The following is a 15065-nucleotide window of genomic DNA, read 5'->3' on the forward strand; positions in this document are numbered from 1 at the left end:
TGGTAGTTGATAAATAATTAAAATTGAAAGGCAGGAGCTGTTGGCTGATCTTGACATATCGCATTACGATGCGACTCGCATACGGGTGAATAAACTTGAGAAATTTATCGAGGAGAAACGATGATCTCTCGCGAGCAAAGAAAAGGACCCTAACCTTGATAACTGGATCCAGCCAATGACCCCAGTCGATCGTTGCCCCGGTTCTACCTGCTTACCACAAGAATTAGAGGAAAGAGGTAGATAGACTGGTACCTATGTGCCAATCCTGCATCTTGTTCCACCATTAACCCTCCTTTAAATATGGCCACCTCCTACTATAATATTCGTTTTAACAATGGTGATTCTACGTTCACCGAATAGCACGAATAAAGATGAAAAATAAGAATACAAGAAAATACAAAAATATAAAAAACAGAAAAAGAGAGAAGGTAAAAAGGAAGGATAGAAGAAGTTCGGGTCGACGAATTATCGAAGTAGTACGATGGGTCGAACGAAAAAGTGCAAGAACAAATAGAGTATATGAATGCAGGGAAAGGTGAATCGTGGAGGACAGGAAGGATCACGAAGAAAAGCTACGTGGTTCGTCCATGAGAATTGCGATCAGCATAAAGTTCGTTATACCCTTCGAAGAGAGTTGACAAAAAGTCTACGGTCATCAACCAGCCTTGGAGAAAAATCATTTTATCGAGCTCGGAGTAGTTGTCCTTAGGTTAAATGAAAAATAATAAAATTACATTAAAAGGTTAAGCAGTTTATCACCGGCGCGAATTCAATTCGAATAGTTCACCTCACACGAAGGAGCGAATATGTTGAACTTTTGAAAGAAAGAGGAATGTACAGAACAGAATAGGTACAATTGAGAAAAATGGAAGAGTTTCGGGCAGTAAAGAGGTAGCTTCGATATTTAAATTGTACTTATTGGAATAGGAAAGAAGATATAAATTTCTTACGAAGACTACACGGGAAGAATATAAGCCTTGTTTCGTTGACCGTCTGATTTTTATGTCACTTGATGATTGAAAAGACGATTATCGCCAAACATTCAATTAATAAAACCTGACATATCTACTCTCATTAGCTGTTAATACCCCACTTCGATACGAAACTGCTAGCGATAAAAAATTGAATTTATTACCCCAGGAAGCGCATTTTGATCTTGTTTCATCTCCTTAAAGTTAACCGCAAATAAAAGTTCAACGGGGTGAAATTGAAGATAATATTGAAAGTCAAAGGATTATTCTCATCGTATTTTATATTTTTAATATAACTTTTTAATGAAACTTTGATTGGCCAATGTTTACGTAACATTTTGCGCCTCATTATACCCATAGAATATACTGACAAAGTATAACTGCTAAACCCTGGGACATTCTGGATATCGTAACATATTATATCTCAGGAACTTCAATAGTTTTAATTAGCTTATTGTCTTTGATCGAGAGCTTATTGCCAGGGATAGCAATAAGAACCCTTTTCACTCCACTCCACTCCACTCTACTTTTCCCTCTACTTTTCCTTCTACTTTTCAAACCAACCCTTCGCCTTCGCCTTCGCCTTCGCCTTCGCCTTCGCCTTCGCCTTCGCCTTCGCCTTCGCCTTCGCCTTCGCCTTCGCCTTCGCCTTCGCCTTCGCCTTCGCCTTCGCCTTCGCCTTCGCCTTCGCCTTCGCCTTCGCCTTCGCCTTCGCCTTCGCCTTCGCCTTCGCCTTCGCCTTCGCCTTCGCCTTCGCCTTCGCCTTCGCCTTCGCCTTCGCCTTCGCCTTCGCCTTCGCCTTCGCCTTCGCCTTCGCCTTCGCCTTCGCCTTCGCCTTCGCCTTCGCCTTCGCCTTCGCCTTCGCCTTCGCCTTCGCCTTCGCCTTCGCCTTCGCGTCCCTTTGAAATTTTCCAGTGGCGAAGGAAGATGTAGTTAAAATATTTACTGGCGGTTCATAGCTTCAAAAAAGAAGTGGTTGAGTAGATTCGCGTTGGACCGCAAAAATATATTGTGCTGATACAATTTCTGCTGACCATAAAGAAAGAGAAGAAGCAAGCTTAGCGTTCGTCTAAACGATGGTGTCACAGCAGTGACGGCATTTGCAAAGACAAACAGTTCCAGATATAGTTTTTAACTCTGCGTAAGTAGCATAGATACGGAAGTAGATTAGTGTAATCTCATATATGGAGTAAATCTCATATATTTATACATTAGGTTGGAATTGTGGAAGACTGACTGATTAACTTCTAGATAACATTTAGAGTACAGTGCGTATACGTATGCACATGTCACAATGTTATCCTGTCAGTGACATTAGTGAAAGTTGTAAGTCTGATTAAACTTAGGACCTCAAGATAGACGTCTCTTCCTAACCTTTTAAAGACCTTCTAAACCTCTCCAAAAAAAAAAAAAAAAATGCCAAAACCGAGGTACCCGCGATCAAGTTCCACAAAACAAATCAGGTAAGAAGAAAGTGGTTGAAACCAAAAATAGTTTTTCCTCGTTCTAGATGGGTCGGATAAACGAAACTTGTCAAATAGTATCTTCTTTGCTTGCTATTTTTGTCCTAGGACCATAGGGTCCTAGGGTTTAGATTAGAGCAGCGATATTCTAACACATTAATAACGGCCGAAAAGTTCTTGGAATTACCAAAGATAAATCGAAGAGCGAAAAGAAATTGGAAATTTAGTCACGTCCACGAAATATCACAGATGGACTGACAAACAAAATAGCAAGGAACGACGAGAGGAAGCTATTAGCGTCGGTAGTTTGTGTCAGTAATACTTTTGGTAACTTCAGAGCGCGACGTGGTTCGTTGTAACTGTTCTAATCGTAGTATTTTACATCAAAATAACAAATAATGTGTGTTTAAGGATGCAAATAAATAATTACAACTACAACTTTAGAGTGAACATTATATATATAATATATATATAACTCTCGCATAAAATACAAAATTCTAAAGCGATTCATATTAAACCGGAATAAGCAGATCGTTCTGACCGCCTCGATCGTGTAGCCGTATCTCAATTGTAAAACGGTTGATCGACTATTTGAAAGTCAAAAATTTAAATTGTTTCTATTCTTACTTGTGTCCGACTTAACGGACTACTCGGGATTGCCAGTCAATCGTTTTCGTTGTAACTGGATAGTTCCATCGTTTAATATCCGCTAAAATAGCATTCTTCAAAATAGCAACTTCAATTACGTCTTAGTTCGGTGTTATCGTCGATAAATATTTGCTACGTTTTTACGTTAATAATTACGTGAGTATTTGGATATTTCTCAATTATTGCAAATATACAGGATGTCTCTACAATTACGATACGACCGAGCAAGAAGTGATTTGTTTGTTCTTTGTTACAGGTAACGCAGCAAACATCGTTTCGGAAGATTCAATTGAATCGCTCGATGCTTCCTCGAAGCTTCGCAAACTGATTCACGATGAACTTCGTTTACGCGATATTGGTTTTATTCGTTTCCATTCTTGTATACGTTTTCTATGTAAATCGGAAGGTACGTCGTCTACCACCTGGTCCTTGGCAACTTCCGATCGTCGGCTATCTTCCATGGATCGATGCAGAAAAACCGCACGAAACTCTGACGAATTTAGCCAGAGTTTATGGTCCTATATGTGGATTCCGCATGGGTTCCGTTTATACCGTTTTATTGTCGGATCCTCAATTAATAAAGCAGACCTTCTCGAAGGATATGTCCACCGGTAGAGCACCTTTGTACCTTACACACGGAATTATGAAGGGATATGGTAAGATTATCTGACAAAATCATGTATATCACTCAGGAACTATACTCGTTAATTCTATAAATAGAAAAATAGGAAAAAGTAACGATATTATAAATACTACTTCGTAATTTCGATGACTTTGTACAGGTTTAGTTTGCGCGGAGGGAGAACGGTGGAAGGATCAGAGAAAATTCGTTAGCAATTGCTTACGAAACTTTGGGATGATAAAGCACGAAGGACCAAAGCGAGAGAAAATGGAGAAACGAATATCCGATGCAGCAAATGAATGTGCAACGGTATGTCGTATTATTAGTCACCGCTTTGTTGCTTTTTTCGATAACTAATTGTAACACATATATACTAATGTAAACTAAACACAATAGTACTAAGATAACTTAACATAGTAAAATATTTGCTTGGTGAAGAAGTAAATACCAAGAAGATCAGTTCCAAATGGATTACATGTTGAGAACAAAAATATTTGGCCTTCTGATATCTAATCCTGTTAATAGCATGAATTGAATTAAATACGTCGACGCAATATATCAATCGATGATACATCGCTCACTTTTTATACAATTTTCTTCGTCTGCGTATGATAGGCACTGAAAAATCGCGGGGCAAATGGACCGATCGATCCATTAAATACGCTTCATCATTGTATGGGTAATCTTGTTAATAGCATCGTATTTGGAAAGACCTATAAGGAGGAAGACGAAGTTTGGAAATGGCTAAGACATTTGCAAGAAGAAGGAGTGAAAGAAATTGGTGTCGCTGGACCGCTCAACTTTTTACCTTTTCTCAGGTACATCCAAGTGTGAAATTTTAAACGACATTATTAAAATAAAAGAATGACAAATTTATGCGTAAAAATTGCTATTCAGATTCTTACCACGATACGGCCGAACGATACAATCAATCGTCGATGGAAAGGAGAAAACGCATAAAGTATATCGGGAAATACTCGAAGAACATCGTGCACAAATCACGCAAGCATCAGAAAATACGGATAGAGTCGAGAGCTTTTTGGCAGCATTCGACGAACAAATGAGGAAAGAAAACGGTACAAAATCCAGCTTTTTCACAGAACCCCAACTGTACCATTTATTGGCGGATCTTTTTGGTGCTGGAACTGATACTACTTTGACTACCTTTCGTTGGTTCCTCTTATTCATGGCTGCCCATCCTATGGAACAGGTATGTTGCACTCTTCTACAACTCCTCCTACGGTATGTGAGATTTTCTATAGTGAGATCGTAAGGTAAAACGTTAAGTAGAATCATCGATTCATAAGTTTATAACAAAAACAACTTTTGTCCATATTTGTCTTTCCTGGGAAAAGTAAACTATTTACCATGACAAATTCACGTAAAGGCAGTTGAACCGTCTATCACTTCTATTTACTATATTCTTCATAGGAAAAGGTACAATCGGAGATGGATCTATGTTTGAAGGAAGGGGAGTATCCGACTCTAGACGATAGAATCGCTATGCCTCGTCTCGAAGCTGCTATAGCCGAAGTGCAAAGGATAAGGACTGTTACACCACTCGGTATTCCTCATGGAACATCAGAGGTACCGTACCTTCCATAAATCAAATTCCAATTTCTCGATGGGAAATTTCGTCTGTTTAGGATATGCGAATAGGTGATTACGATGTACCACGCGGTACCATGATCGTGCCGATGCAGTGGGCTATTCACACCGATCCTGCTTACTGGCAAGATCCTCTCGAATTTCGACCCGACAGATTCCTATCCGATGATGGAAGTTTCTTCAAACCGGAATCGTTTCTCCCATTTCAAAGTGGTAATTATCTTTGACTTTTCTCCCGCTCCTTCTCTTCTCTCGTTCACCTTCTCTTCGTGATATTATAGATATGTACTTTCTGCTTCATCGTATTTATTCGAATAACGAATACCTGCTCGACGCGTTTTTCTTTTCTCCCCCCTTTCATTTCGTTCTATTCTCTTTTAATTTTATTTTCTTTGATTTCATTTTGTTCAAAGGAAAACGCATTTGCGTCGGAGAGGAACTCGCTAGGATGATACTATTTTTGTTCGCCGGAAGGATACTGCGTGCATTCGTTGTATCCGTACCACCGGACGAGATGGTCGATCTCGAAGGCGATTGTGGCATTACGTTAGTCCCGAAACCACATCGCTTGATGTTCGTTCCGCGACATCAATAATTAACGATTATAATCAATAAAAGATGTAGATCTGATAAAACGACTGTTGTAATACGATCGATCATCGTTACAAATTACAACTATCACAAGCGTGTTTTACGAAAATATACACTTTTCATAATTAACCTGGTCGAACGATCGATCGTTTAGAAAGTTTTCGTCCAGCGGATAAACGAACGACTCTTTCGTTTCTCCTTTTCTCAATCACGCCCCCCCGTTCCCCTCTTCCCCCCCTTTGTTGCTGTTCGCTCCTTTTTTGTATCTGTCTTTTTTCTTAAATACCTGTTCTTTCGTCTTGGTCGAGCTATATCGCCTGTCATCCCGAAAGTTCAGCTTCCGCCCACATTCCCGTCCCTCCGTCTCTGGCTCTCTTAATCTTTTCGTCAACAGGTATATTCGTGAATTCGGAAAACACAAAATCGATTCCCCGTAACGCACAAAAGGTATCCCCCTTCATCTTCTTCGTAATTACAGTCTTTTTCTACTTTTTTTCCCCTTTTCTTCTTCTCTTTCTAGCGAAACGGTATTTCAAGCGTAATACAAACCGAAAGAAATATGAAATAAATACGAAATAAATTGTGGGGAAGGAAAAGCAAAAAAGAGAAAGGATCATCGACTACTGGATCGAAATAAAACGGGGAATGTAATTTTCAGCTCACAAAAAGTCACGAACATAATCGTGACGATCGTTTCGTTCGTGAACACGACTCGTCGAGCAACAACGTACGCACGATGCGATACGAGGCAATGATTGATTTTCATAAAATACAAAATATCGATTTATTTCGTGCGAAGAGGAGACACACGTATTATCAATTACAATTACAAGCTTCGTCATATGGACATTAACATTGTTTAATGATCGTTACAAAAAAAGAAAAATAGATAATAACATTAAGTAACACAGATTCACGGTCGGCGGGTGAACACAATGCGGTGCTCCGCAATTCGAGCATGCAACATATAAATTTCTTACTGGTGAATACAAACGAAGCATCGACGCGGTGATATGTAAGTGGCGTTAAAGCTCACCGCGGCAAAGGGAAAACCGTAAGAGGAACGATGAAAAGGAAGAAAGATGACGGAATATAAAGAAACCAGGGGAAATCCGCGTCGATGGTTCGTCGGCTTTCGCCGGACACGCAACAAAATATATCTTTGGAAATGATTTTACGATCGCGTTATCACAGGAATCTCGAGGGTCCCATGTCCTAAATTCGAAATTCACAGCCTTAATCTTTGCCCGCACCCAACGGATCGAGTTCGACGTTGGTCTTGAATTCTGAAACGCTACGTAACTACACTGTGTGTGGTGTCGCAAGAATCTCGTTCTAACTTTCACGAAAATCACTGTTCTAGGTCAACAGCCGCGTCCATCCGACGCGCAGCCCTACGATCTAATCCATTCGAATTTAGTCGCGTCGAAACTTTCGAACGATAAGGGAAAGAGAACTCGTTAGTCAAAGACGATCTCGCGCTCTCGTTCACCGCCTATTATCAACATAATACCTAGATATGTACATAATAAGGTAACCTACGAATATCTGTGCGCACACTCACAGCGTACTTCGTTACACGGTCTTTTGTTTTTCTTTTTCCTTTTTTTTTTTTTTTTTTTTTTTTATTAACTGCAAATTCTTAATCTAGCATTTACCACTATCGCTATCATCGATATTGTCATTATCAATTATTATGTTACCAATACTACCGCCTGTACTATTGTTGTCGCTATTATTTTTGTCTATTTCTATTACTACCGCTACCACTACCACTACTTATTTCTAATACCGTTACTAATAATTGATTCCTCTTATTATCGTTACTATCTAAAAGTCTTTTGTCTCTTATTACGTCCGAGACTGCGTCAACACAACGATCTCTAGAACGTGACGGATCATCGTTGACGGAATTCTTATGGAAATCGTTTTTGTATATTGTGTGCAACGAATTTGAACATGTACACGCAAACTTCTCATATCATTCAACCGTATACACACGTTCTATACCGACACACATTTTATCAAATAACGCTAATGACTAAATGCGAATAAATAAAGAGCGAAATGTTATCCTAAATATGTATAAATGCTGGCTAGTACACGCAAGGAAATTAAATAATAGAAATCGAGAGTGAAACGACATTTATGCGATAGGTAGATGAAGGGAAGAATAAAAGGAGGGATAATGGAACGCATTCGAATGAACTTTTCGACGACGATGTGAAATCTTGTAGGGCTGATTAAGGATGGACAAATGTACGATGGATCGGATTGAATCGTATTAGATCGAATTGGATCAGGTTGGATCGTGTCGGGCCAAGTCGGTCCAGGTCGGATCGGTCTCGTTAGGAACGATTACCGTGCTCCGTTGATCGTTGTGGAGCGTTCGAAAAAGCAGGAAACTCAGTGACTGCCGATATTCCGCAGAATAGCGCCGGAGGGGATCACATCGTTGCTCGCATCTTCGATGAGATCCAAATTTCTTGGTACCAAACAAACGTCAAAGGGGTCAGGCGTGACGGTGACACCGGCGTTGCCGCGCAAACTCGGCAAGGACGAGCCCTGCGGCGATCGCAATTCGAACGTGTGCATCAACGAACTAAAGAACAAGAATAACTCCATGCGTGCCAACACATCGCCCAGGCACATACGTCTGCCGACACCGAAAGGCATAAAGTATTCCGGTTTCTGGACTTTACCTTCGGCCGAGAGAAACCGACTCGGTCGAAACTCCTCGGGCTCCTCCCAAAGTTCTGGATCCATATGCACGGCATGCAACAACGGTACCACTTGAGATCCAGCTGGTATCGTGTAACCGTGCAACGTCACATCTCTGAAACATTTTTACACCTTTCAATCTTAACTATCTCACACGTTCCATCGAGATCGTGATTCATCCATTCATTCATCGCGGCGCCCCAATACTACGAAAATTGTATATCTATATCGGCGTCTCGTCTTTGTCCTTTTCTCTTTTGCTCGTCCACTCACCGCTTTACAAGATAGCAACGTTTTTCGAAAGCAAATAACCTAATTAGCGACTGGTTCGATTTTACTTTCGCTTTTATCGCAGTATATCGATAGATATTAACCCAATTGAAGAAACCCAATTATAGTAATGAGACGAAAGAGAGAATGATCTGGCTCGATATAATTCGATTAAAAAACGAGGTTGGAAATTCGACCGACAAATTCTCGTAGGAATCCTGTTAACAATGCGATCTGTAGACGATATAATTACCTCGTCGTTGCGTGTGTGGTTCCCAAAGGGACTATACTCGATCGCCTAAGAACCTCGAGTATCGTCGCTTCGGTTATCGGAAGAAAAGGTAGATCCTCCAAAGCAGGCATCCTCGATTTTCCTACCACTTGGTCCAATTCTTCCTGTACGGCAGTTGCCGCATCCGGATGATGTAGCATCAAGATTATTGCCCATTCGAGCGTGGTCTTCACCGTTTCCATGCCGGCAGAGAACAGATCACCGAGAATTTGTTGCATCTGGCGATCTATGAATAGTACGAAAACAAGAAAGAAGTGAGCGGTGTGAAACGAAACGCGATTCTTACGAGCGAACTGCAAATATTTACGCGGTTAAATTTCCTACGAAACCAAAATTCATCGATATCGTTCGTTTAAACCGAGGAGACAAATTCGACGTACGTCGCTTCCTATCTCACATTAGTTTCTCTATACGTATCTATATGAAAAAGCTTATGCTCGTTAATAAAGGAGATAATCAAAGATAAACGAAAACAGCACGCAAAATTATACGAAATATTTAAAGAACAGCGTTCGTTACGACGTTTAACAAACAAATTTTCATTTCTTTATCCATGAAAATACGAATGAAAATACAAATTTTCATAAATATTCGCTGTCTGTGTACGAGATATATCATCGGTGCACTCTCACCATGATTTTTCCCTTGAAAGAGCGTAGTCGCGCGACCTTCTCCCTTCGCTTTCTCGATCTCGAGCAGATAAGCGTCGACAAGGTCTCGTAAAGTACTTTCGTCGAACGTTGCTCGATGTTGATCGACCGCTTCTTGAAAGAAATCGGCCATTTCCGCGCGATTTTCCGCAATCTTGTTGCGAACCTTTTGCAGGCATGGCAAGTAACGCATCACAGGAATAAAATTGACAGCGGCCATACTGCCGAACAGCTTGAAACCTTCCTCGATCAAGTCCATGAATCTTTTGAACCTCTTGTCGCCATGTTGGAAACGTACTCCCATTATAATGGAACATATAACGTTGCTGATCGACATTCCAAGGGATGCCGAAACGTCCGTCGGTGTTCCTCGTTTCGTCACCAATCCACGAAGGAACGTCTTAACTTCGCGCTAAAATTAGAACCAATTAGAAATTATTCGCCTTTTTTTCATCTATTTGATATCAAGTACAACGAAGCGAGTATTACGCGAATATACAGTAAAACCTTGATTATTCGGATACGATCGGGACGCACGCCGTTAGCATTTACCACTATCGCTATTGGTTTTCTCGCGAGAACGTCGTTTATTTCGAGCTATGTTTAAATATCAATATTAGTCAGAAATAGAGATTTCCTAACAAAGATGTATTATCAGTTTCAGTTGCTATTTATATTTCTTAATCTTTCTTATATGAGGGACTATTCTTAAACTTCTCATTAGTCGATCGTTTGATTAATTTTACTTAGGTTCTACTGTAGTACGTGGAAGAAAGAAAAACTATAGAAAAAGGAAAGACGAAATTTTGTAAAATGCAGCGCTCACCATGATTCTCGATTCCATAATTTTCTTCCCACCGCCCATATAGGTCATGCCGAAGCCTCTGAGTTTATCGTGAAGAAATTTTCTTTGGTCTTTCCACATAGCACCTTCGGTGTTGATAATACCTACGAGAGAAAAACTCTTGAGCTTCAAAAGTCAAGGGAACTGACCAGTTCGTAGAACAAAAAACCACTTCGAACGAATAAAGGAGATTCGACGTGTTTTAATTAGTTCGCAGCGTAATAATATAATAAATTATCTATAAACTATACAACAAGCTTTCCTGCCGGTAATCACGGAATCGAAAGAAACGGTGACGCGAAAAAAATAATCTACGAGCAAAATGAACGAAATATATCGAATAACGAAGAAAAAAAAAGGAGATAGAAGTCGGCTGGCTAAAAGTGGAAAACAGGAAAAAAGGAAGAAAGGTTCGGCGATAAAATCGAACGGACGCATGTAGCGGCGAGATGGTTGATAAAAATGTGAGAAGAAAGAAGAGGGAAGAGATAAGAATCTGGTGGGAAAGCGCAGAGTGAAAAATATGCGAGAACACGAAATCGAGATAGAGTTAGTTATCGGAAAACGAGCATGACAGGCGTCACGTGTTATACACTTACCATATCCACCGAGGATGTTGATGAACTCGGTATGCGGTCTGCCAGTAAACTCTTCCCGACGAAACGTGTCGCGAATCGTACGATGATCGCTAAGAACAACCACCAGTTGCGTTCCTAGTCGAGCACTGAACATTGGACCATACTTCTTTGCGAGTTCTCCGTACCGGAGGTGAACGTCGCCTTTCAAGAATGGCAAATAACCAAACACGGGTACACCCCAAGGCCCTGGAGGCAGAGAGCGCACATACCTAAGCCATTGCATGCACCTTACTACCAATAATACACCTAAGAACACGAGAAACGTGTAAAGGACCTCGATTCTCGTGCCACCCATTGCTTGCCAAGCCCATTGTGTCGCGTGTTCCACCAACATCGCGCTATATTCAATTACGCTTTTATAATAATACGTTTTGCGTTCGTTTCTCCAAATATTTCGGGAACGAAATTTCCCTTCGATCTTTCCAATTCGAAATAGGAAGCTTTTTTCTCTCAAACCCTTAATCCCGATACAATTTTATTCGTTTCTTCCTTCCACTCTGTATTTTTTCTTTTCTTATCGTTTTAACTTTCCCTCGGCTTCGTAAATTGAATTTCTACCCTTCTCCCGTTTACTTTCTCTTTTCGTTATCACTTCGACCTTTTCAGCGTCTAATATTATACACAGCCTTCGCTGTTACTTCCTATTCTTTCTCTTTCTGCTTCTTTTTCTTTTCTTCCCTCTCTCCTTTCTCCGCGTAGCACCTTCTTCTGTCGCCTCTTTCTTCCTTTCAACCCTGTCTCCTGTCTCCGCTTTTCTCGTCTCCTTTCGCTTTCTATGCCCCTTTCTTCCTTTCCTTCCCTCTTTCTCGCTTTCTTTCTCTCAGAACTTCTTCGATCCCTTCTCGTCACGACACGTTCGCACGTCCCGACGAAAAGTCACCGGTCAACCTTCCCTCTGGCTGGTTTCGTATCGGCACGAACACAATTTTCCTACTCGAAACGATGCTTCCGAAATTCGCGGCTTTAAGTATCAAATCTGACTAGGCTGGTGGGGCATAATCTGGAGGGGAATATAGGGGAATAGGAGAGGAGAGGGGGAAGGAGAGTGCGCGCGCGAGCGCGCTTCTGTGTAATGCGTATGCGCTTATGCGTTTATGCGTGTGCGCGTGCGCACGTGTACGAGAGAGGATAATTGGAGCGATTTATCAAAAAAAAAAAAAAAAAAAAAAAAAAGAATGAAACAAAACAGAAACGATGGAAGAAAAATCGTCGATGCCGATTTAGTAACGATTACGCAACGATCGAGAAGGTTCGCCGAAAAATCAGGTAAGGTGAAATATCGCGAGACGCGGTGTCCGCTGTAACGGATAGAGAAAGAAACCGCGAATCGTATCAACTAGCGGAGACAATGAGTAGGAAAAACGTGCACGCACAGGTGATAAACGAGCTCGCTTGTTCTTACGCACTAGGGGAAGAAACGTGGTGGGAGAGTCAATGGAAGTATGGGAGAAACGAGCGACAGAGAGAGAGAGAGAGTGAGAGAGGGGAAGGAGGAGCTGGGTAATTATTTAATGGAATAGTGGAAGGTAAAAGAAGAAAAACGCATCGGAGTGGAATAAGAGTGTAGAAAGAAAAGAATAAAGGAAATAAGAGTGAGAAAAGAAAAAGAATAAAGGGAAGGAAAAAAAAAGTCGGTCACAGCCGCAGCCGAATTCACCGGCGCTCGCTACTTCGTGAATCGTGCGAGCCACGGGAAGATTGAGTGTACACTAACATACACCTTCTTGTCCTTGCCCGCTTATATAGTGACTCATCGAGTACCGGCCCCCCAGCGGCTTTAAATGGCCCCCCGGATGCCTCCCAATTGCCCCCGGCAGTCCCTGAATATGGTGGGGCAACGGTACAAAGAGGAGCAGAGACGGACGTAAAGGAGCGGAAGGAGTCAGGTAAGACGGTGGTCCGTTGAACGAGTTACGGTGACACGAAACTCGGTGGGGGTACGACACGAGCTTTGCCTTCAGGGTAGTGGACCAACTTCCGTCGAGGGTGCAAGGGCGGACTCCTTGTACCACAGTCTCGTTGGTCGAAGACCACGAGGTCTCTTCTACCGCCACCATAGAGTGGGGGCATTCGGGCCCCCTGCAGGGATTCGAAACCGTCAACCTATGGTGGGGATCGCTATCACCAAACCCAACGGTGCCTCTCCGTTTTACACGCAAAGGATCCGCTTCGGGTCAGCTATTCTTTCGATCTTTGCTTTGTCGTCCCTTCTCTTCCTCCTCCTCCTCCTCCTCCTCCTCCTCCTCTTCCACCTCCTCCTCCTTCTCTTCTTCTTTCTCCTCCTTCTCTTTCTCCTCCTCCTCCTCCTCCTTCTCTTCTTCTTCGACATGCGTTATACACATACAATGGAAAAGGGACAAACAAGAGAAAATTAGAACAGTGTCGCATAATAGATACGCGAACAAGGCGAAATACGCTTTGCGCTCTAACGCGCGAAGACGTCTCCTTCTCTCTTGATTTTCCTATTTTTTTTGTTGAAAGTCTAGTTTATTCGATCGTGAATCGAATCGCAACCGATTCAACCGAGCCGCGAATTATTTCTCCGTTCAAAGGATAGAGAGCATTTTTCCTTTTCAGCAGATACAAGGTCGTAATCGCGAACATGAAAGCACGTTACGAGAAACGAGCGTGAAACAAGCGATAAGACGAACGATCGTTTAAGCCGCAAGATTGTTTCTTCAGCGTTTAAACGAATCTCATTTTTCACACAGCTACGTATACTGACACAGACCTGGCCACCGCTGAACAGTCTCGCGGTTCTTCGGCGGTTGGGTCATTGACCCAGTTCGTATTCTTTCTCGATAGCCATGTCCGGTTTTCACCAGGGACGATACCAGAAATATCCCTTTTGCCATCGAACACATACGCGTTCTCTGTAGTAATGTTCGTTCGAAACCGGGAAGAACGCACGCTCGTTTTACTGCATGCGAACAACACACACTCCACCGAGTGTTGTCACTCTACGTCTCGGCTCTACGTTTCGACGATTCGACCAAAAATAATCAATTTATCGCTGTTAATCGTAAAGTTCAAGGCCTCGATTTCATTTGAAACAGCAACGATAGCTTATTTTCCCATACTTTTGCCTTTCTTCGCAACAAGATGTAACTTGACGTAACATCCTCGATGTAAAACGATAACGAGAGAAACGTAAGAAAAAATGGATCGGATCGTCTTGGCTCGTCGAATCGATCTTTGTCACTTATCTATTATCTACGCTATGTGTGTCACGAGTTACAGCTTTGATCGTTTCGATACCACCCTGTGATATTTTCATTGTTCGAATTCTGTCTTCTTTACGGCAACATCTTCCTTACGATAGTAATACATGCACAATATAGTAAGACGATTAGCAACAGGTTTCACGACTTTTCTTCGCTTTCTGCCAAGTATGTCCGAGAAGAAGCATAAGTCGTGTAAATTGGTTGTGAAAACCGATGCGATGTCACTCGACGATCCGATTATGAGTGGCTGGTTCGTTTCACTCTGTAAAATTCGAATCATCAAGACTCGAAACAAGATGATAAACGTTATTCAAGTATAATTAGCGTAAGATTTTCCTTGGAACAATTTCGAATGGAAGGGAATAAGAACGGAGATAAAAAGAGGCGAGTATGAATTTCGATTGATAAGAATTAGCGGGAGAAGACACGCGCGATGAGACAACAGCGATAGAAGCAGAAGAGTTCAATTATTATCGGACGCGTACATCGAACCCCCATCGCGAGACGAAAGGAAAATGATTCA

The 15065-nt window shown here is 41.7% G+C and overlaps 3 protein-coding genes across 3 annotated transcripts in view; 1 reads left to right on the top strand and 2 right to left on the bottom strand.

Annotated features, from left to right (window-relative positions):
* The window catches only part of Dronc (Death regulator Nedd2-like caspase), a 104310-nt gene that overhangs the window by 56436 nt on the left and 32809 nt on the right, over positions 1 to 15065 (bottom strand). The window lies entirely within an intron of this gene.
* Phtm (cytochrome P450 enzyme phantom) lies at positions 2470 to 6032 on the top strand. The gene is given in 7 exon segments (XM_072011483.1): positions 2470 to 3238; positions 3339 to 4013; positions 4320 to 4522; positions 4602 to 4914; positions 5136 to 5291; positions 5351 to 5525; positions 5726 to 6032. Coding segments are annotated over 6 exon segments (1626 nt in total). The 5' UTR covers positions 2470 to 3238; positions 3339 to 3416; the 3' UTR covers positions 5908 to 6032.
* Positions 6674 to 13553, bottom strand: Cyp18a1 (Cytochrome P450 18a1). The gene is made up of 5 exons (XM_072011484.1): positions 11280 to 13553; positions 10663 to 10784; positions 9819 to 10248; positions 9148 to 9412; positions 6674 to 8739 (listed from the first exon to the last, which is right to left on the bottom strand). The coding sequence occupies exons 1-5, from the start codon at positions 11650 to 11652 to the stop codon at positions 8310 to 8312; spliced, it is 1620 nt and encodes a 539-aa protein (XP_071867585.1). The 5' UTR covers positions 11653 to 13553; the 3' UTR covers positions 6674 to 8309.

Source organism: Bombus fervidus, chromosome 10 (assembly GCF_041682495.2).
Source record: "Bombus fervidus isolate BK054 chromosome 10, iyBomFerv1, whole genome shotgun sequence".
NCBI classification, from domain to species: Eukaryota; Metazoa; Arthropoda; class Insecta; order Hymenoptera; family Apidae; genus Bombus; species Bombus fervidus.